The sequence below is a fragment of the Chrysemys picta genome, chromosome 8 (genome assembly GCF_011386835.1).
Source record: "Chrysemys picta bellii isolate R12L10 chromosome 8, ASM1138683v2, whole genome shotgun sequence".
Classification (NCBI taxonomy): domain Eukaryota; kingdom Metazoa; phylum Chordata; order Testudines; family Emydidae; genus Chrysemys; species Chrysemys picta.
The window spans coordinates 107,765,538-107,788,878 of NC_088798.1; the positions used below are offsets into that span (position 1 = coordinate 107,765,538).

A 23,341-nucleotide genomic window follows, 5' to 3' on the forward strand; every position below is an offset into this window, starting at 1 on the left:
GGGGGGCAGTGTGTGGCTGTGGGTGCTGGTGGGAGGGTGTGGGTGCTGAGGGGAGGGTCTGTGAGGGTGCTGGGGGAGGTGGGGGGAGGGAGGAGGAGTGCGCAGTGGGGGGGCGGGGGGCGCGCTGAGGGAGGTGGGGGGCGGGGGGTGCGCTGGGGGGGGGGGATCAGCCTGTCAATCCCCGAGCGCCGCGGGGCCGGCCGGAGCATCCCCTGTGCGGCGGGAGGCGGGGGCCGGAGCATCCCCCGTGCGGCGGGAGGCGGGGGCCGGAGCGTCCCCCGTGCAGCCGGCGGGAGGCGGGGGCCGGAGCATCCCCCGTGCGGCGGGAGGCGGGGGCCGGAGCATCCCCCGTGCAGCCGGCGGGCGGGGGCCGGAGCATCCCCCGTGCAGCCGGCGGGCGGGGGCCGGAGCATCCCCGGTGCAGCCGGCGGGAGGCGGGGGCCGGAGCATCCCCGGTGCAGCCGGCGGGAGGCGGGGGCCGGAGCGTCCCCCGTGCGGCCGGCGGGCGAGGGCCGGACCATCCCCCGTGCAGCCGGCGGGCGGGGGCCGGAGCATCCCCCGTGCAGCCGGCGGGCGGGGGCCGGAGCATCCCCCGTGCAGCCGGCGGGCGAGGGGGGCGGGCGGTCCCCGGGGCGCGCAGCGGGGAGCTCAGGAAGTGCACTTGCTGCAGCCGTTTCCTGCTCTTTGTGTGTGACACCGAGACAGGCGGCGGCAGCGGCAGCGAGAGGAGGCGGCTCCCGAGCATCCCTCCCCGGCGGCCGGTGAGCGGGGCGCGGGGGGAGCCCCCAGCCGGGGGACGCGGGAGGAGGGCCCCGGGCTGGGACCGGGCAGCGCCCCGCAGGAGCCGGCTCTGCAGAGGGGCGATCCCCGGCCCGGAGCAGCGGGGCGCCCCGCTCTCCCCGGCCGCGGGGAAGGGACAAGGGCCGGCCCGGGGCAGGCTGCCCGCTCGCGGGGCTCCGGGCAGTCGCGGGGCTGCAGCCCCCTGCCACCGAGACCCCTCTGCGGCCGGCGGCGAGCCCTGCGCTGGGCTGTGCCGGGGATGCCCGGCAGCCCCTTGGCTGGGCGCGGGTGGGTTTAGTTGTAATGCCACCGTCGGGGGGGGGGGGGATTTGGGTTCCCCCAGGCAAAGCCCAAGAGGCAGGTGCTGCCGTTCCCCTGGGGGAGAGACAGGGCCCAGCTCAGCCGTGCAGAAGCTATTACAAGATGATGTATCCCAGAATGCTTCGGGTACCTGCAATATTCAGCGCCTCCCTGTTTATTCTAGTGCACACACTAGGCAGGAAAAAAGTCTAATTTTTCCCCCCTTTTCACTCGGCACGGAAAATGTGATGAGCTAGAATTAGTGGTTGGAAGGCAATGCTGCAAAATGGGGGAGCAAACGCCTCCTGACTCAAACCACAGCTGCTCCCCCCAATTGCTCGTGGTTTAGTAAGAATGGCAGCTTCTAATTAGAGAATTTGAGCGGCGAGATGCTGCAGGGACACCGTGATTTGGGTGGATACGAATAATGGGAATGCTCCAGGGGAAATCGGATGGGAGGCACAGCGGCTAGCAGAGGTGAACGCACAAACAATAACTGGAACATCATAAAAAGTATTGCCCTGGTCATAGTGTTCCCCTGGCTCTACTGAAAGAGAGCAGGCAGACCAGGTTGCAGTTTGAGTTGGGGATGGAAATTATGGACATGAACTTTGTGGAATATGTGGTTTTGCAGACTATATTTTTGGTTCATCACTAAACCAGCCAGAGTTTGCAGACCTTTTTCCCCCCTCCTATCATTTAAACTCATGGTCACTTTTCAGCCACGAGACGTGCACCGGGTAATGTTTGAGTCGAACTTTCAAAGCCATGATGTTTGAGTGGGTTTGAAATAAGGGGAAACAAGTTAACTCCCACTCTGGTGCCAGTCGGGTCCTGAGTGAAAAGAAGTGAATGGCTTTTCCAGGAATGAACCGTGAGAGGCAAACTGAAACCTTTGTGCTTGCTTCTGTATATTTGCTGGGGTTTGGGGGCGGGAGGTGGCATCTAGAGATGAACATTTATACTTTGGCAAGGAAGAGGATATTGCATAACTTGGCCCACCTAGCCATCCGTAGCTTTCAGCATGGGGGTTTGCAGCTGTTTTTTTTGGATCACAAGTATCTCACTTAATTGTGTCAGGCCACTAAACCACCTAGGCCTTCCTGCTCTACATAGGAAACTAAAAAAAACCCCATGCTCATGTTATAGATTATGAGGATTGCCAGATGTTAGTCACCTTGACAGATTCCTGGGGCCAAATTCTGCTGTCTGCTATACCAGTGTAAATCCAGAGTAATTCCTCAGAGAAAGGAATTTAGCCCTGGTGTGTACAGTTGATTTTTGTTAGCAAAGTCTATGTAATCAGGTGATGCCTTTCATTCTCAGACCAGGGTCTGTGCAACAAACATGACCACTGAGGAGCCCAAGGCGGAACAATATAATAATAATTAATTAATTAATAATTTATCAACTTGCATATCTCCAAGAAAAAGAGGAAGTTACTTTTTAAATGATTGACTAACAAACCATGACATTTCTTTGTCTACGTGTGACATTTAATTTCACAGGAAGTACTCCAACTATTTCTTGCCAGCTACTAGCAATCAAGATTATTCTTAGACTAAGGCCATGTCTACACCTACAGCGCTGCAGCTGTACCCATGCAACTGCGCCCCTGTAGGGAGTCTGGTGAAGACACTCAATGCCGATGGGAGAGAGCTCTCCTGTCGGCATAATAAAACCACCTCTGCGAACGGCAGAAGCCGTGTCGGTGGGAGAAGCTCTCCCACTGACAGTGCTGTGCGCATGAGTGCTTAAGTCAATGTAACTTATGTCGCTCAGGGGGGTGGTTTAGTCACACCCCGAGCAACATGAATTGTGCTGACATAGGCTGTAGTGTTGACATAATCCATGTAGGGGGGGAGGGATAGCTCAGTAGTTTGAGCATTGGCCTCCTAAACCCAGGGTTGTGAGTTCAATCCTTGAGGGGGGCCACTTAGGGATCTGGGGCAAAATCAGTACTTGGTCCTGCTAGTGAAGGCAGGGGGCTGGACTCAATGACCTTTCAGGGTCCCTTCCAGCTCTATGAGATAGGTATATCTCTACTTATTTATTTTAGCCTACTCCATATTAGCAACATCTCTTCTTCCCAAAATAGCACTCGACTGCCTTACTTTTGTGCCTCTTGCATAAATGTTTTGGTCAAATGAGTATCTCCATACCAACACCAGAGTATCTGAGCACTTCACAAACGTGGATGAGGTATTCTCCTAAAGCCCTGTAGAGGAGAGAAGCATTATCCCCATTTTACAGTTAGCAAACGGAGGTACAGAGAAATTAAGTGCCTTGCGCAGGGAGCCTTCAGCATTACTGGGAATCAAACGCAGGTCTTTTAAGTATCAGACAAGTGCCTTAACCACAAGTTCAACTTTCTTCCCTGCAGCTGTGCTTTTTCTCATAGATGGCCCATTTTGCCAGTCCTCTCTCTGCATGTTTCCCCATGACACTGCAGCCTAGTCTCCAGGGTATTACAGGCAGCAGGACTAAAGGTGTGATGCTCTAGCGTAGCCCTTGCTGTTTCTTTCCCTATCCCCTACCCTTACAGCTGTTTTGGCACCAGCATGAGTCTCATCTGCTGGATCAGGGCAAGCTGACTAGATCAAACAATAGAACTCACTTCCTCCCTGTCTCTCCTCCACTGCAACTTCTGGGTAAGCAAATAGCTGGTTCACTGTTGCTGGCTGGCAGGCAGTTTGTGGATATGATGCACCAGTTTTTTGGAATCCTACCCTAAGCTTGAGTGAGGGGTCCTTCTTCATTCCCCCCAAAGTTATACTGATCTGAAGAATCAAGACTTGTCTGTAGATCATAGCCAGGAATGTAGCTAACAGAGACTCTGTGGTCTAAAGACATTTCATGGCAAATACTTCAAGCCTGTTTTAAGCTTTAGGCATAAAATAGAGGACCTACACTTGAATCCCAAGTTCAAATACCGTGTGGGTTGACTCATCCCTTTATCCTTTGGAGGAAGATCTATCCAGTTCCATGCAGTTAATTCTGTAGGGTTTTTTGATGAGAGCCTCATGTCTGAGATCATGTCTGCTCTGCATGGGCCTTGAAATTCCTAAAGTATGGCATCCTTTGAAAAGCTTTGCCCTGTTGTCCTTGGCCAGTGTTGTGCAAAGTGCTGGATGTCACTTGCTGGCTGCATTTTAGCTGGGCTGTGTTTATGTGAATAGATTTATTATTACTATAGAGTCTACAGGCCCTAGTTCCTTTGTGTTAGGCATTCCACAGCATTATAACCAAGAGACAGGCCCTGCCCCCAGGAACTTGCAATAGTAGTAGATGGGAGGCAGCGGGTTTATAAAGCAGTTAGACGTGGAGAGCACAAAGTTGTAATGAGCTGCTACTGATCAGCATGAGAAGCAGCAATCACAACACACCAGCTGCTTATCCATTGTTCAGAGGGTTGTTGTTGTTTTTTGTAGGTATCATGGCAGAGGAGGGTGTTAAGGAGGACAATGTGGTGATTTAGTGGAATTTGGTGAGGAGTTCCTCCCATGCATTAGGGGCAGCATAGGAGAAAGCATGGAGGTGCTTGTTGGCGAATTTGAGAAATGGGTGATCGAGATATAAATTGCTTTGAGGATCCTTTGGGATGAAAGGTGCAATTAAATGAAAAAAAAACCCTCTTAATAGCCTGGGTTGGATCCTGTAATGCTAATGTTTGGCTGCCACTCAAAAGTCATTGAATCAGCTGTGAGGTTTGTAGGTGTGATGCCATTTGGTAAAGTTGCCTCTCTTGTCTGTGTGTGGGTGTGGGGAAGAGAATCATCACATGATAAATACCCAGAAAGATAGTTGTAAGTGATTGTTTCTTGCTCCCTGGCGTTTGAGTCTGTGACAGACATGGAAGGATATATTTCCTGTCTGAAAGATAAAGATCCACCTTGCGTGCATATATTAATGAAGCGCAAAAGCCCCATGTTCACGGGTGATGTAATCTACCCCCGGGTATGTGTGCTGTTGTGCTTTCATTTGACTGCATTTCTGTTGCAAGGATGATCTCTCAGGCATGACAACACAGGAAGCATCTCAGTGAACCACAAATAGAACTCAAACCGTTTTTACACTGCTCAATCACCTCTTTTGAACGCTGAATGTAAGAGACCCTGCCCAGGAGGTACAGATGGCTGCTGCTGGTTAATGCTCGACGTTGGCTTTTTGATCACTGACCCAGTGACCCCACCGCCATATTCTTGGAAGAAGACACCCTCTCCTTAGTCTGATTTGGTCGTTAGACTACAATGGCATTAACTGGCCGAAGATGGCACCAGATGAATTCACCTCTCCAGCCTCAGCATTACTGTTCAAAAACCTTGCTTTGAAAAGACAAGGAGGGAAATTTTGCTTTGCATCATGGTCACTGCCTAATTTTCTCTCAAATGTATAGTCTCTCCTTAGGGCTTGGGTATTTGCATGTAAAATTCCACAGATTAGAAGAAAATATTGCATGGATTACAGCCCTTTGTTTCATCTTCAGAACAGCCATGGGCAGGTTCCCCAGAGTACAGTACCATAAAGGGGAAGAAAGAAAAACCCCTCCCTCAAATAAAATGGTTAAAAAGGAGGCGTTCCTGGCTTTTCAGGGCTATATATGAATCTACAATAGTAAAACAAAGACAATTCAGCAGAAGAGAAGCATCAATCCTAACCCCTAAATCTCATCAGGCAAGAATTTTTCCCCTGGATGCAAGGATAGGTCCCTTGAGTATCCATCCTGAAGACTTTTCAGCTTCTCATTATTGCTATTATTATGCGTATTCCAGTAGCACCTAGGGCAGGGGTGGGCAAACTTTTTGGCCCAAGGGCCACATGTGGGTATGGAAATTGTATGACGGGCCATGAATGCTCACAAAATTGGGGGCTGGGGTGCGGGAGGGTTGAGGGCTCCAGCTGAGGGTGCGGGCTCTGGGGTGGGGCCAGAAATGAGTTCAGGGTGTGCGAGGGGGATAAGGGCTGGGGCAGGGGGTTGGGGCTCTGGAGGGGGGCAGGGGGGCAGGCTCCGAGTGGCGCTTACCTCAAGCAGCTCCTGGAAGTAGCGGCATGTCCCGTCTCCAGCTCCTATGCGGAGGCGCGGCCAGGCGGCTCTGCGCGCTGCCTCATCCGCAGGCGCCGCCACTGCAGCTCCTATTGGCTGTGGTTGCCGGCCTGCAGGGGCGGCGCTTGGGGCGGCAGCAGTGTGCAGAGCCCCCTGGCTGCCCCGACACGTAGGAGCTGCAGGGGGGACACGCTGCTGCTTCTGGGAACTGTGCAGAGCTACAGCATGCGTGGAGTGGGGCAACCCCTGGACCCTGCTCCCCGGAAGGAGCTCAAGGGCCAGATTAAAATGTCTGAAGGGCCGGATGCGGCCCCTGGGCCGTAGTTGGCCTGCCCTTGACCTGGAGACACCACTCCCCATCCAAGATCAGGGCTGCATCATGCTACAGACACACAGTGAGAGATGGTCCCTGCCCCACAGAATTTATAATCTAAACAGGCAAGACAGACAAAAAGTGGAAGGAGAAAGAGCGGCACAGAGCAGGGACATGCTGTGCCAAGGTCACCCAGCAGGTCAGTGGCAGAGTTGGGGTTAGAATCCAGATCTCCCGACACCCAGTGCACCACCCCTCCACGAGACCCTGCTGCTGCCTTCCAAACAGACAACGCTGCAAATTCTTTTGTTCTTGTGCAGATGTGTGTACAGCTGCAATGGCAATCAGGAACGGGACTGTCCGATTTTACTTTTCTTTCTGAAGATACCTCTTTGTTGTGCTTTGTTGTGCCTAGGGAACATTTAAATTAGCACTTGGACACCGAGTCTCCGTTGCCATGCAAGAGCTTAATTAAATCCTTCTTAATTAAATCCAGAAGGCCACTACGTCGTCCTCCTTTAAATCCATCTATGCCATGACGCCTACCAAACACTTGACAACAGCTAGACCGCTGATGGGCTGTGACCACTGCTTGTTACACTAATCTTAACCGGCTCACTGTTACCATGCGCTCTCCTCATCCATTTGTTGTTTCTTCCTGCTGCCTCTTTTCCTATGTGTAGCCTATAAGGTCTCTGGGGCAGGGACTGTCTTTGCATTACGTGCGTGTACAGTGCCAGACACAATGGGGCCTTGAACCTTTATTGGGGGCTGCAGATGTTACTGCAGTACAAATAATAATTTCATCTTTCCAGCTGCTCAGTTTGTCGTAAGTAATCAGGTCATCACGGCAACATTTTCAGTTGTTGGTAAACTCCCAGCAAGTGGCACATACAATGACACATCTTTGTATTTTCTGTCTTAATCAGGCCATTTCAGAGTTCATGCTTTCGCTAACATGGGCTCGCCCTCAAAAACTTCAATAAAGCTGTTTGATTAAATGCAAAGAAATGTCCCAAGGAAACTTGAATGGATTTGAGAAGTTTCACAGTGTGTTATCACTGAACAATTAATGGAAAGGAATATAGGAATTGGGTAATTAACTGTTGGAACCATTTACCAAGGGACTTTGCTTGAAGTTTTTAAGTCAGAATTGGAAGTCTTTCTCAAGAACATGTTAAAGCTCGGCCAGGACTTATTTGCCTTGATGCAGGAATTACTGGGTGAAAGTCAATCACGTGTGTTATGCAGGAGTCATGAATGGTCTTTTTTGGCTTTAAAATCTATGACTCTATAAAGTACCAGACTGGATCAGATCCCCGGTCCATCTAGTCCAGTATTTCATCCCTGACCCTGGTCAGCACCAGATGCTCCAGAAGAAGGGGTGAGAACCCCACAGTTGGCCGATGTGGGGTAATTTATCCCCCAGAGAAGGTCTCATCCGAACACCGAATAGTTAGAATTTGCCTTATAGCTTGAGAAATAACAAGACTACAATAAAGCTGGGATACATGGCTATATCCAATGGTATAAAATGGTCTGCTCCTTTCTTTGTCCTACCCACGTCCCCAATCCTGCAACTACTTATGGACGTGAGAAGCAGAGGTGGGTACAGAGCTGGGTTTGGGAACCTGGAAAAGGAGCTGCTGAAGGCAATGGAGAATGAGGTTTGGAAAGAGACTTGGGGGAGCAGGCTGGAGAAAAGCACTGCTACTGAGGCCTTGGCTACACTCGGGACTTCATAGCACTGCCGCGGCGGCACTGTGAAACGCGAGTGTAGTCGCGCCGCCAGCACTGCGAGAGAGCTCTCGGAGCGCTGTATGTACTCCACCTCTCCGAGGGGAATAGCTTGCAGCGCTGCAGGCTCTGATTACACTGGCGCTGTACAGCGCTGTACTCGCTGCGCTCAGGGGGGTGTTTTTTCACACCCCTGAGTGCAGCAAGTTGCAGTGCTGTACAGCACCAGTGTAGCCAAGGCCTGAGAAAAGTTCATAGCTTCCTAGATTCCAAGGCCAGAAGGGACCACTGTGATCATCTAGTCTGACCTCCTGTATAGCACGAGCCACAGAACTGCCCCACAATAATGGCTAGAGCCGAGCTTTCAGAAAAACATCCAGACCTGATTTAAAAACGGTCAGTGATGGAGAATCCACCTTGATCCTTGGTAAATTGCTCCAATGATTAAGTATTCTCACTACTAAAAATTGATGCCTTATTTCCAGTCTGAATTTGTCTAGCTCCAGCTTCCAGCCGTTGGAGTGTGTTATTCCTTTCTCTGCTAGATAGAAGAGCCCATTATTAAATATGTGTTCCCTATGTAATCGAGACACTCCTTAACGTTCCCCCTTTGTTAAGCTAAATAGATTGAGCTCCTTGAGTCTATCACCATAAGGCAGGTTCTCCAATCCTTTAATCATTCTCGTGGCTCTTCTCTGAACCCTCTCTGATTTATCAACATCCTTCTTGAATTGTGGGCACCAGAACTGGAGACAGGATTCCAGCAGCGGTCACACCAGTGCCAAATAGAGAGGTAAAATAACCTCTCTACTCCGACCTGAGATTCCCCTGTTTATGCATCCCAGGATCACATTAGCTCTTTTGACCACAGAGTCACACCGGGAACTCATGTTCCACCCCAAATCTTTTTCAGAGTCCCTGCTTCCCAGCATATAGTCCCCCATCCTGCAAATATGGCCTACCCCCCCTTGATCATAGAATCATAGAATATCAGAGTTGGAAGAGACCTTAGGAGGTCATCTAGTCCAACCCCCTGCTCAAAGCAGGACCAATCCCCAACTAAATCATCCCAGCCAGGGCTTTTTCAAGCCTGCCCTTAAAAACCTCTAAGGATGGAGATTCCACCACCTCCCTAGGTAACCCATTCCAGTGCTTCACCACCCTCCTAGTGAAAAAGTTTTTCCTAACATCCAACCTAAACCTCCCCCTCTGCAACTTGAGACCATTACTCCTTGTTCTGTCATCTGCCACCACTGAGAACAGTCTCGATCCATCCTCTTTGGAACCCCCTTTCAGGTAGTTGAAAGCAGCTATCAAATCCCCCCTCACTCTTCTCTTCTGCAGACTAAACAATCCCAGTTCCCTCAGCCTCTCCTCATAAGTCATGTGCTCCAGACCCCTAATCATTTTTGTTGATCAGCAGGTGCAGTGCCCATTAGTATATTCTGGGGCAAAGAGGAAGCAGTTTCTGACTGCAGCATATCAGGGTGGGAAGAGGGTTTTCACTGTTGCTGTGCTTTGCAACAGTAATTTTAGCAGAAGGGGATGGAGGACGAAAGAGAAAGTAGAGTCAGTCAGTAGGGTGGGATAGTTTTGTTCTCAGCAGATGGCTTGCTCTACACGGCTTCACTTTGAAAGCATCGGGCCTGATTCTCCGCTGCCTTGCACTTTGTGTCGTCACTCATGCCGGTGCAAAGTGGGTGCAAAATGCTACCAGACAGAATGGTAGCGCTCTACCCCTTTTCTGCATTCCGTTTGCACAGGCAGTATTGAAGACACAAGGTACAGGGCAATGGAGCATCAGGACCAGTATTTCAGTGACACCAGGATGTCTGAGCACTGTACCCACACCACACAGACCACTCAGCTGTATTCCTCTGCGTGTGAGGTGTTAATATCATGTTTTATACAGAAATTTTCTTTTGTCCTTCTCAGATCTGAGATGTAAGTCCTCCTACTTCACTCTTAGTGCTGAAATCTAAAGGGAAATTTCAGTTCTGAAAGGAGAACTGTAGAGGAAAGATTGAAAATTGAGATTCATCTCTGGATTCCCCACTAGCCAAGCTGTGGAGGGGCAGGAGGGTAACTTGGCAGAAAATTCAGCTCCCGATGAGACATTTAAAAAGTATTGCTTCCCTTTGTGAAATCACCTTCGTAGTTTATGGATGGATGGCTGATGCAGGGGTTGCAATGAGTCTTCTGATATTTGCGTTTTCACATTCGGAGGGGTCTTCAGTGAACCAGAAAACACCAAAAGGGAGACGATATTACCTCACCAAGGCTCTCCAAGAATCATGTGTCTGACGAAGTGGGTATTCACCCACGAAAGCTTATGCTCCAACACATCAGTTAGTCTTAAAGGTGCCACAGGACCCTCTGTTGCTTTTTACAAGAATCATAAGAATCATAAGAGGGAAAAAGCATTTTTAAAGGGTTGCAACTTATTTCTTTGCTGCATTCCACCCAAGTGCATAACTTGATTTTCACTTTGGCTTCCTCTGAGATTCATTTGAAACATCAAAGTTTCAAGCTTTATTCAGTGTGCCTGTCCCTCAGTTTGGTGGTTCTCATTTTACAGAGCTGTTCTAAAAATACCTCTTTGCTTTTTGGAGTGCATGCTTCCACCTGACTCAGTTACAATGTGTGCTTTCCGGTATGTTGCTGTATCAAACTGTTTTGCACAGAAGAATTAAAATGGCAAAGGATTTCAGTAAGCATGGGATTGTCTTCTGCTTCATTCCTACTACATGCACTGAAGCTTAAAAGAGAGGCAGAAAATATGGTAGTTTAAATTTGATGTATGCGTCTCTTCCCTTAGCATGTGTGTTAACCCCACAAGTGTCAGTGAGCGCTCTGGATATGTACTGAGAGGAGAATTAAACATCTCATGCAGACTATTTGGGGGGGGGGGGACGGTGTCTTGCAAGTTTGAGGTTGACCAGTGCCAGCTCAGCTAGTTGGGTTTTGTTTGACAGGCTCAGACATTTTAGAACCTGGAAGCTAGCTGAATAAATAAAAGAGATAGGCCCTGGTTCTCAGTGAGTTCCTCCCTGTGCTGAGCACAGGAAGAGAGGGGGCTGTGCAAAGATGACTCTTGTTATGATGGTTTGCAATGAGAAGTTAGAGTGTTTTATGTTTTTATCTTTTCTGGCCAGTTGCAATGTAACATGACTTTGTTTCTTAAAATCCAGAACCTTAAACACACAAGAACTAAAAACACACAGAGAGAAAGCAGGTTGCTCCCTCAAGTAGAGAGGCACAACTCACCCCACCTTGCGTTAAGGCTGGCTTTTTGCAGACTGACTGCGGTAGACAAAGATTGCCTGCTTCCTACACAATTTGTAGCCTGCAAGCAGGACCAGGAATCCTTTTAGGATTTAAAGTGACAGTTTGTAATTTTTACAGTTTGCAATACACCCCAAATTTAAGCCACCGTTAAGCTTCCCATATTCTGCAGCTCTATGGGCAGAAACACCATGATGCCTTGTGGATCCCAAAGGATAAGCAATAAAAACACAGCAGAGGCTTAAATATTTGTGGGAAAGCCAGCTCTCACGGCCTCATCATCTGCCTACATCAGTCTTTGGCACAATCAACAAAAAAAGATATAACATGCAGTCTCATTCAGGACTCAGCCAAAAGCCCATTGAATTAAATGACAAGTCTTCTGCTGACTTCAGTGGGTTTTGGATCAGGGCCTCCGTGCAGCAGTACATAACTAAATCGAAATAATTAGCCCAAGGGTCGGAAGTGGTGTGCCGAGTCTTCATTTATTCACTCTAATTTAAGGTTGCGCGTGCCAGTAATACCTTTTAATGTTTTTAGAAAGTCTGTTTCTATAAATCTATAATATAGAACTAAACTATTGTTGTATGTAAAGTAAATAAGGTTTTTAAAATGTTTAAGAAGCTTCATTTAAAATTAAATTAAAATGCAGAGCCTCCCGGACCAGTGGCCAGGACCCGGGCAGTGTGAGTGACATTGAAAATCAGCTCACGTGCCATAGGTTGCCTATCCCGAATTAGCCGCTAGATAGCTTCAGATCAGGCTCTGGGTTATCAGTCCAGGCTCTCAGATCGGCATATGCTTGTTGTACTTGGCGGGCACTAACCAGAGAAGAGATACAGGTGCACAGGATTCAGGGAAACCTTCAGAGACAATCTAGCTATGGGGCTCCCATGGGCTTTAAGAGGAGTTAAAGCCCCATGCACCACTTGGCAGATAATGAACGCTTTCCCATTTTGCACCGCTTTTTTTCAAAGATACAAGGGTGATAGAAACCCTTTTTATCCACTTTGAACATTCAAGGGGATGAATCGGGTTTGTGGGGATTTGACCCCATGGTTCCAAGATCTGATGGTATTTTAAAACCTGAGGCATAGCGCCCTAAGGGCTTGTCTGCATTAGGGATTTTTGCACCATTGTCGCTAGGCTGGTGTGGATACGTTGCACTGGTGTAAAATGGGGCTTACACCAGTTTGATACCAGACTAAACAAGAGCAAGCCCCAGTTCACACCAGGGCAGTGCATTTACACTCAGGGTTTTGACCCGATGCAAAAATCTCTAATGGAGATAAGTTCTAAACCATCGTCTCTGGCAATATCTTTTCATTTAAATACTGGAAAAATTTTGATACCTATTAGCTTGCTGTTTGGACAGGGCACCTAAGATGGTGCTTGAAATGCAAGCCAGACGAGGAATGGGTTTGTTCTGCTGGGTCATTTCCCTTCACTCCCTTTCTATGAATTTTTAGCTACTGAAAATCCAGAGCCATGACCACTCACGTCACGCTGGAAGATGCCTTGTCCAATGTGGACCTGCTGGAGGAGCTACCGCTGCCAGACCAGCAGCCATGCATCGAGCCACCTCCCTCTTCCATCATGTACCAGGTACGTTCAAGCTCCCAGATTTTGGCTGGGGGAGGCGAGCTTTAGAATGGTAACTCCTAATAGGTGTGCATGGTTGTTTGCAGACCAGTCAAAAGGATCTTCTAGTATGAGTAAGGGATGAGGACCAAAGTATGGGAGAAAATACGGGACAGAGGAAAGTTATTGCAACAGTAAAAGATCACAAGATGTGCTTTGCTGTGTACAGGTCCTGTTGGTTCCTCTTTCTATGTAGTTCATATATCTTATCATATAGACACCAGGTAATATATAGTATGTGGATATTTACTCCTCCCCCCCACCACACTCCTGCCTCCTCGATTGGCTTGCTCCCCACGTTAATGTGTAACTATGTGTGCAGTGATTGCCTTGTCATGCATGGAGGATTGCAAAATTTGTTTCACTAGGTCAGATCGGACACTCGTGCTGTAGCATTAGCATCTAGTACGAGTTATCAGCTCCACAGGCACTTGTGGGTCAAATTCCAGCCCTCCCGAGGCAACCCTGCCATTGTTTTTAATTTGTCTACTTCTCCAGTATTTTCACTCCCTCCTGGCCAGCTTCCTGTGAGAACGCTGGAGGGGAGAGTGAAGTCGGTCCAAGGCAACCCCATTTCAGGGAGCCCACACAGGCATGAATAAGGTTGAGTCTAAAATACCTGGACTAACCTGAGTCTGGAAAACCTGGTCAAGCCTGTTTCCATATCATGATTAACCCCGGGCATTGGTTGCTAGCCTTCACCACTGCCCTCCACCCCGCCACTCCAGTCCTCACACTGGCTCTCCCCAGCTACATTATCCCAGAAATGAATGTGCTGTGTAGATATCTAGTCTCACAACAGTTATGCTACAGATGCCCTTGAATGGGGAACAGGGCCGGCTCCAGGCACCAGCCGAGTGAGCTGGTGCTTGGGGCGGCAGCTTGTAGGAGGCGGCATTCCGCCCAATCCTAGGGCGGCACGGACGCCTTTTTTTTCTTTTTCTTTCTTTGTTGTTGTTCCGCTCCGGCTGCCCTGTAGGGGGCGGCGGTGCGGAGGATGGGAGCGCCCTGCAGCAAGCCCGGCAGGGCAGTCTGCGTCCTTCTCTCCCAGCCGACCGGAGCGGCGCAGAGCCCTCCCGGCAAGCGGCAGGTGGCAGGCGGCGCGGCGGGAGGGGCCACGTGGCAGCGCCCCGCTGAAGCCCTGGCTGCCCCCCTTCTTTCTCTCTTCCCCCCCTCCCTCCACTAGCCGGGGCACATCTGCAGGGTAGGGAGTCCCCCTGCACCCTGCCTCCGGCCGCTTGGGGCGGCCAAAAAGCCAGAGCCGGCCCTGATGGGGAACTCAGCTATTTATTACTTGTGATGTGCTTTGAGGTCCTCAGTGGAGCCCATTATTCTCGCTGTCGGCAGGGTCAGCCTTTAAGTAAGGAGTTCTCCCAGCAGGTGTTCGTGGCTGGGGTAGCTGCCATCTCATATTACTAGGCTCTTGTTATGCCACTCGCCGTCCCAGAGCATCTGCTCGCAGCAAGACCTGGCATCGCAGCACTTCCACCTCAGTTTCCCCACGATGATCTTCAGCCTGCTCCCGCCATAGCCTCCAGCCCACTTCTGGGGTAGCACAGTCCCTGAGTGGAAGCCCCCTGGTTACAGGCAGGCTCCCAGTGGCAGCAGCCTGTCTGACTGACTAGCCTCCATCATCCAGGTCAGGTCTACCCTCCTTCCACGGGCTCGTAGCAGGTCACAGCCCTCAGCCAGGTCCTAGCCGGAGTTCAGCTTCTTGCCTCACATCAGAGCAGCTTGTCCACCCTCCGCCCCCAGTCAGCGCTGAGCTGCTGGGCTTTTCTCCTCCTTCACGCCTCCTGCTCTCCCCTCCCCAGACAGCCCTCCACTGCTGGGGTCTCCGGGGGTTTTTTAAGTCCCACGCCCAGCACAGGTGTAGTGGGGTGGGGCTGACTGAACAGGGCAGACTGGCCCCAGGCCTCTGGTCTCTTCAAGGGGCAGGCTGCCCTCTGACAGCTCTAGATTGTTTTTGGCCCCAATCTATTGCCAGTCACATCAGTGGGAGCAGGCTGGAGCCCTGTGTCAGTTAGTCTGAGCAGCACCAAGGGCCTTAAAGCCAGAAGCCAGTGCCTTTCATTTCTTCTTCTCTCAGCGCATCTACGTACAAGAGCAGCCACTAGGACTTGGCTGTTAGTTTTCAGCTCTGGTGCCTCAGACACATTCTCACCTTCGGGGCTGCCTGACTTGTAAATGTGTATATTTTCCTGCCCTTTATCACCGTTTATTCTTGGTAACCCCTGCTAACAAAGCGTGGCTCTCTGTCCCCCTCCAGAGGCTGGAGCATGAATAGCGGATAATGAGCCTGCATCAGCCTCTGACGGAACGGACCTGACTATGAACTCCAGAATGAGCACTAGAGACTTGTTCTTTTAGACCCAAGAGTGCGGGGATCAATCCATGCAGATGACCTGACCGGGGGAGTCATTACATGTTTTTATGGGATCTTCCTTCTTAATGAATTATTGAAGCCCTTTTGGCCATCTGGAGCAGCTGAACCATAACAAATATCCAACAGTGCTTTAACCCTGGACCATTTGTTGTGTCTGCAGGCTAATTTCGACACAAACTTCGAAGACAGAAATGCCTTTGTGACCGGCATTGCCAGGTACATCGAACAGGCTACAGTGCACTCTAGCATGGTGAGTCTCCAAGCCCACCCAGGACCCTTGAATGCCTTGCCCCTTCCAGGGTCTGCGCCACCACGTCTTCATGGCTGTTTTTAGCTTAATTGAAGTGAGTGTGGGTATGCCTGCCCACGCTGCAGTCGCCCCTCCGATTGCAGGGTAGACATACCCTCAGTCCCTGGTGCTGGTCCATACTTCTTGCTAGTGGGCGTTCCACAGCCGAGCGTTTCTGTATGTTTCAGAATGAAATGCTGGAGGAAGGACATGAGTACGCAGTGATGCTTTATACTTGGAGGAGCTGCTCTCGGGCCATACCCCAGGTAAGAGGTAGCACTGGATTGCTTCCAGAAGGGACATGCTACATCAGCCAGCTGGCTGTCACTTACAAATGCCTCCATCTGTGCTGGGGAAATCAACCAGAAGGAGAGAAGACTCTTATTGGGGTATGGTGAGACCCTGGAATGAGACTACACTGACCCCCCAGCCCAACCATCCCACTGCTGGGGAGGAGCGGGGCGTGGGCTGCAGTACCAACAGCACTAGATAGCTGCTTTAGTAGCCGCAGAGCTCTGGGGTACATGCTTTGAGTACTTGTGCTGTGCCCAGGGCAAGACCCATCCCTGTGTGTTATGAGGAGTGTGGGTAGCACCTGCTGTCCTTAAAGCTGTGTTGTAGCTTCCATTCTAACCCCTCTTCTTCGGATGCTCCTGACTTTCTCACATTCCTTCGGAGCGGGAAATTGTTTCAGTTCAAAGTTTATTTGCTTTTGAGAAGTTAGGCCCAGATCCTCAAAGGTGCCTAACTCCCATTGATTTCAATGGGAGTTAGGTGCCTAAATACCTTTAGGATCTGGGCTTTAGAGTGAAATCAACGGAGCAGTATTTGGAACACACTTTCCCCCTCTTTCTATTCCATGGGTTACATTGGGATGATTTCAAACTTGACTTGTTTGGGGGCTTCCACTGAGATTTAAACATCACTTTAAGTTTGAAAAAAATCACTTCATTATCTTTAGTGTTAAACTTGTTACAAGCCTGTTGCTTGATTCTGCCCATCTTGAACTTGAGACCAGTGCAAACTGCAGTGAAATTCCACATTTGGGAAGGGGGGGGATTTTTTTAGGCATTTGTGTTGAGTGGCGGCTAATTGAAGCTGCTCAGAGGCAGTGGCTCTGCAGTGTTGGATGGGTAGCAATGCAGGCTGAGATGCAAGAGAAATGCAACGTATCCCACGGTTCCACCGTTTAACACACACACGTCACTGCTGTATGTGTAGATCTGTAGGATATAGATTTTGTGCACATATACAAAGAAGATCTGGTTCAGAGTTCAACCTTGCCAAAGGCTGGATGAACACACATTTTTTGGCTGCGGGTATATTTAAGTATTGATCCAGCCATAATTTTTGACACCTTTTCTAGCCAAATTTGGATATTTTTCTAGCCCCACGAGCTACAACAAAACCCTAAATGTGGAAGGGCCCAATCCTGCAAACACTCACACACCAGTTTGCTCGTCTGTGGTCCTCTTGAGTGATTGAGTAGGAGTAGGTTCAGGAGCTGTATGCTGTAATGTCAGCCCACGTTACATCACTGTGGTAGGTGCTCTTAGCAGGGCAGATACAACATGCTTTTATTATCCGCTGTGACACCCGGGTTTCTCAGTAGTGAGATACAGCCAGAAACATATGTCCACATGGCTGACAAGGCGGATGGTTATGCCTCTGGGGCACCCCAGCAAAGGCCAAAATGCAGTTCCCCTGGGGCTGTCCTTTATGGATGGTTTCATGAGTCACAGCCTCCTGGGGCTTTTCAGAGACTGAATAGTTGCTTATTCCCAATGATTTTCTGTTGCTGTGCGATAATTGCCTCTTTCGATCACTGAAACATGCTGCAGACAGAGTTGGATGGACGGCGAGAGAGAGAGAGATTGCCAGGGCATGGGGAGAGGGGATTGAATGCCACAGAAGATTTGTTTTTTTGGTGGATTAAAATCTTTACCCTCCTGGTGCTGTTACCCTGCCTATCTGAGTCGCATGCTGCGCTGCCTCAATGCAACTCTTACATGGATCCATGAGGGCAAAGGTGCTTTTATGGCCAGATGTTTTATCGCCGATTCAGCCCCAAACACACGATAGAGCAGCTGCACAGCTGCTCTAAATTGTGCCAGTTTGTATCGGCCCACTCGGGGCTGTCACAGCTGTGAGAACTGCTGGAGCAGAGTGCACGCTGGCCATGCCCTCGACGTGCCCCTAACACTAGGGAGGCTGTGCGTGGGTGGCATGGAGCTGGCCATTTGGGGATTTGCTTATACAGGGATGCTGTTAAGGCAGCTTTCCTGTGGTGCAACTTCATTGGACTAGGGGTGGAGGATCTTACATCATAGTGCCCACACGAAAGAGAGTGGAGGTAACGTTGAGAGAGGCCTCAGAGCTGAATTTCAAATGAATTCAGAGAAGCATGAAATTTGGCAATGTCGGATTTGACTAAGGGTGTATAACTCTTACCAGGGTGTCCATTAAAGAGACAGAGTTTGGAATTGAAGCAGGTGAAATTCGGATAAGCCTCTCCCCGTATCCAGCTTTCCATGACCTGGATGTAGGTGACCTAACAAGATATTTTTAACTTGAAAATAAAATAAAATAATAATAATAATAATAAAGTCTCCACAACACTTTGTAGTAGAGTCACAACACATTCAAAAAACCCATGACTTGCTATTGACTGTAACAGGTCTGTTCCAGAGCTGCAAGAACATTAAAACCTCGAATGTACTTTGAGTTTTGTGACTTTGCAATGTGAGGCACCAGTGCAACTTTACGGCACGATGACCTTCCATCTTCATGTGATGACATCAAGCCAGGACTTACGTCCTGTATGATAGCCAGAAGACTTTGCTTCTCAGAGCAATGCTGTAGGCTACCATCCTCGTTTATAATATCGGAAAGGAATCCCAGGTCTGAGAATTGCTTCCTTAACAACAAACTTCGTCTTCAACTCGACTGTCGTCCTTAACCCAGGCTGGGCTTCACCTTGTCATGTTGACCTTGAAATCAGCAGAGGATGGGGGCCGGTGCAAACCAGAGATATTGTTAGGAATGCTAATGATGACCATTTGTTGCTGTTGTTCAGGTGAAATGTAACGAACAGCCCAACCGAGTGGAAATTTATGAGAAGACTGTGGAAGTTCTGGAGCCGGAGGTCACCAAGCTGATGAAGTTCATGTATTTCCAGGTAAGTGGTGAAGGAGGGAGGCAGGAGCTCTGTTCCCAGTTCAGTATTTGTGGCTCTCTGATCTCATTTTCCTGCCAGTCCAGCCTGGAGGACACTTTCCCAACTCCTCTTGGTAGAACTGAGACACGCTTTAGCTTTGTACCTGCCAGTAGGCACGTGGGATACCTCACAGCAGAATCTCTAAGGCACACAACCCTTGCCTAGCCTCAGATTTAATTATAAACTCAAAATTCAGGCCCAGATCATAAACCTTTGGGCAAAGCTGGGCCCGGAAGCTTATGAAGGTCCCGATGGCTTCAGCCGTGCCATAGGTATTTGCTCTGTATTTCTATAAGGCAGCCACCCCACCGGTATTTAGAGACAACTAATGCTTTTATTGCTCTGCAAAAGGAAATGAAGGATTAGGAGGGAACAGTCACCCTCCAGAGCCTGAACGGTGGGTGTTGAGGAAGACACAAAGGCACTTACACCACCATGTTTTTGTTGGCATTTCTGCATAGGGGGAGATATTTGAGTTCAGTGCTACTTGTGGTAGAAGATAACAAGCATGAGGTTGCCAGACCACCTGCCTCTTTTATTTTTGCTCAGATTAATATTTTTTGTCAGCCACTTCCACAGCTCCCCATATTCAATGTGCTTTGATGTGACAGTGTTTTTGGAGTGGTTTCCCCTTCTGTCTGGATGCAAAGCCGGGCACAGTCCATTCCACCCATTTGCAAGAGGACGTGCCCCCAGATAATGAAAGTCTTCTGAGGCTGGAATCCTTTCCTTTGCACTTACCACTGTAACTGTCCAACGTCACTAAGGGCACAGAGACTTAAATTTAGCAGCGCTCAGACTTGAGGCATCCCAAAGCACTTAACAAAATAACATGGTAGGTTCTGGCAGAGCGTGTAGACTGACAGCTGGGCTGTGCTCCAGGAGCCCACACAGAACCTGGGGCCAGGTTTCTCCCTTGCTCAGTTTCAGTGCCATGAGATCTTTAACATCCACCTGAAAAGCTGCGCAGAAGGACTCTTGGCGTAACACCTTATTTTATCTGACAGAGCTCCCCACACTATGTGACATTGTCAGCCCAAGGCCCCATACAGGGTTTGAACCCACATTCCCCCGGCCAGCAGTGAGAGTACTTTCAAATGAGCTGGGATATTTGTAACAAAGCCTCTTCATCTGTCATCAGTGGGGTTTGAATGTGGAACCTTGAGCCCTGTAACAATGTACACGCCCTGCTGGCGCTCATCCTGGTGGTTGGGTCTGGGGATTAGCTCTCGCGTCATCTGGCACCCGTTTCTGTCAGTGACTCAGCCCTCCGGCCAGGTCACTATTTAGTCCGTCAGGGGTGTCAAAATCCCAGTGGACAAGCTGTCCATATGCCGTGGGAGGAAGTCTTCTGGTTCACGTCCAGGTCCAGGGGAACTCGGGCCCATCCAGTGTTCTGAGTTCAAATCCAGGGACCCTATACTCAGTAACGACAATCTACTCAGTCTCAGACCCAGTTCCTGTTTCCCTGGGCTCCTTCCTACCTCACGTCTCTAGCTCCCGGCCCATCTCTGGGTTTACAAGCCCGAGCGTCCTCCACTCGCAGTGGCTGCACCCCCCGGCTTCTTGCCAGCCTCTGTAGTGCAGGGCAGGAGCCCAGGGCTCGCTCTTCCCCTAGATCTCCTCCTTGTCCTTAGCCAACTCCCTTTCTCTCTAGGGAATGACTGCAAAGCTCCTCCCGGCAGCCCCCTCCTGGCTTTATACACGCTCAGCCTGCCCCTGCCCAGCTGCGCTTCATCATCCGTTAGACTTTATCCGTTCCTGATTCTCCTCCAGGTGCAGCCCATAAGGTTAATTGGCCCTTGTTAACCTGCTCAGGCCTTGGGTGGGGTGGACATCCCATCCCAGCGCTAAACATGCAGGCCTGTTGTATCTGAGCCGGAGGAGGAATGCTATTAGCTCGTGGCAGTAACGGGCTGTTTTCCATTTGGTGGGCCGGTAGGTGGGGACATGTCGCACACACGTGCATGCCGAGCCACTGGATTCCATAGTTCTACTAAGCACGGACAGGGCACCCGCTAAGTATGTTCCCCTCCCGTTGTCTTCCAGCGCAAGGCTATTGAGCGGTTCTGCAATGAGGTGAAGCGCTTGTGCCATGCTGAGAGAAGGAAGGATTTTGTCTCCGAGGCCTATCTCCTGACGCTGGGGAAATTCATTAACATGTTCGCCGTGCTGGATGAGCTGAAGAACATGAAGTGCAGCGTCAAAAATGACCACTCTGCCTACAAAAGGTGGGAGGGGAACCACCTGCCTTGCACATTTCTGTAGCGTGCAGGGAGGAGGCGTAGGATGGCCAGGGCCAGGGCTGTGTCTCATTTGCTTCTGACTCAGGGCAGGAGGAGGAAAGATGACCCAGTGGTTAGGATGCTAGCCAGAGCCTGGGGTTTGAGTTCCTCCTCCATCACAGACTTCCTGTATGACCCTGGGCAAGTCACTTAGCCTCTCTGTGCATCAGTTCCCCATCTGTGAAATGGGGACAGTAGCACTGCCCTACCTCACAGGGATGTTATGAGGACGGAGTAAAGATTGTGAGGTACTCAGATACTACTGTAATAGGGGTCAGATAAATAGCTTAGATACAGAGAGCTAATGAGATTATTTTGCAGGTGATTAACGGTTTCTGCTAAAATGCTGTGCAGTGCCAGATGGCTGCTAAACTAAACAACAATGCAAAGGATCAGCATAGGAGTTGCATGAATGTAGTTAGAGTTTTAGAGGCATAAGTTTCCATAAAGGATTTTGCTCTTTGGGGCATTTTCCCCTTAAAACTACAGAATATATTCAATGCAAACCAGTCAGCAGTCTAGCAAAATAGAGGAGACCAGACTGCAGGAGACAACAAACCTGCAAGGCAACCATGTCAGGTTAAAACCCACGAAAGCTTATGCCCAAATAAATCTGTTAGTCTTTAAGGTGCCACCAGACTCCTTGTTGTTTTTGTAGATACAGACTAACACGGCTACCCCCTGATACATGTCAGGTTAAAGATCCTGGATTGCACAAAGCATTCTTTACTTGTGTTACTAATGACATGTAGGGATATTAAAGGTATTACATTTTAAAAAGCTAACCTCAGTTTCCCTATCTGTAAAATGGCGATAATGTTACTGAATTCTTCTGTAAAGCACTTTGAGAGCAATGGATACAAAGCGCTAAAGAGCTAGCTATCATTATTATTTTCACCATTTATATAGTTTGCTCATTAATAGAACTTTGCTCACCTTGGACAGTTAAACTAATCTGGGCTGTTCATGGTCACCTTCACATGCTGGTTCTTAAGCACTAGCAAAGCGTTACAGTGTCTGCACTGCAAAGATCCCAGAGTAATAGCTGCATCTCCTGATGGAGTTGGTGTCGAGAGGACAAAACACTAAGCTGTGAGTCAGGAGGTCTGAGAACTAGTTCGGGCTCCCCCCTCGACTTGCATTACAATGTAAATGGGTAAATATCCACTTAACCTCTCCGTGTCACAGTCTCCTTGTCTGCCAAACAGGGAGAAGGGACCGTACTCAGACCTGTGAAGTGTTTTATAGATGAGAGGGACACTGTAAGGGCTAAGTATTATTCTGATAAAAAAGGCTGTTTTCATTTAAAATTAAAAGAAAATCATGAAAATGTTTCTATTATTACAGTATTAAATTGTATAAAACTTGTTGCTTTTTTAACCCATCCTCCGTGTTGGGGTAAAAAGACCTGACTGCTCTGTTAACATGGCGTCAACATTGTGACTTCGCCGAGAGAGTTAACCTGATACAAAGAGCCCTGGATAACGCAGGATCTCCTCCTTTCAGAGCTGCCCAGTTTTTGAGGAAGATGGCTGACCCGCAGTCTATTCAGGAATCCCAGAACCTCTCCATGTTCCTGGCGAACCACAACCGGATCACACAGGCAGGTCGCTTTCCTTCACTCTCTCTCCCACCACTTGCTCAGCAAAGTTACCAGTTAGTTTTGCCAGGTGGGGTCACCTTCCCATGCAGGGAAGGGGAGACATGATTGCATTGGCAGGGCTAAGAGCGCTGCAGGTTCGGCTCTTGAGATGGCTATGTTGTTCATTATGCCCCTGATTTAAAGCCCGATGAAGCCAATCGGAGTCTTTCCGTTGACTTCTGTGGGCTTTGGATCAGGCCTTACCTCCAGCTAACAGAACATCTGGGATGACTTTAGAGTTCTCAGGGTATCAGCTACCAGTGATAAAGAGAAGGTGTGGGGATCAAAAAGACACAAGATGAGCGGGATGAGGTTGTCTCTTTGGTAGAAGATTTACCCTTCAGTCTCTCACACGGAGGGTCCTGTTTTCACCTACTGGGTGCATCCAGACCTTGAGAGTCTTCTCCGGATGAGACATGCAC

The 23,341-nt window shown here is 49.5% G+C and overlaps 1 protein-coding gene across 3 annotated transcripts in view; it reads left to right on the forward strand.

Annotated features, from left to right (window-relative positions):
- Positions 1–625: 625 nt before the first annotated feature.
- The window catches only part of CYFIP2 (cytoplasmic FMR1 interacting protein 2), an 80,363-nt gene continuing 57,647 nt past the window's right edge, over positions 626–23,341 (forward strand). For all 3 annotated transcript variants that reach the window (XM_024106804.3, XM_024106806.3, XM_024106805.3), the window contains exons 1-7: positions 626–761; positions 12,929–13,064; positions 15,647–15,736; positions 15,964–16,041; positions 18,852–18,953; positions 21,042–21,223; positions 22,784–22,880. In XM_024106804.3, coding sequence (XP_023962572.1) covers positions 12,948–13,064; positions 15,647–15,736; positions 15,964–16,041; positions 18,852–18,953; positions 21,042–21,223; positions 22,784–22,880 — 666 coding nt within the window. In that variant the 5' untranslated portion in view covers positions 626–761; positions 12,929–12,947. The remainder of the gene's footprint in view (positions 762–12,928; positions 13,065–15,646; positions 15,737–15,963; positions 16,042–18,851; positions 18,954–21,041; positions 21,224–22,783; positions 22,881–23,341) is intronic.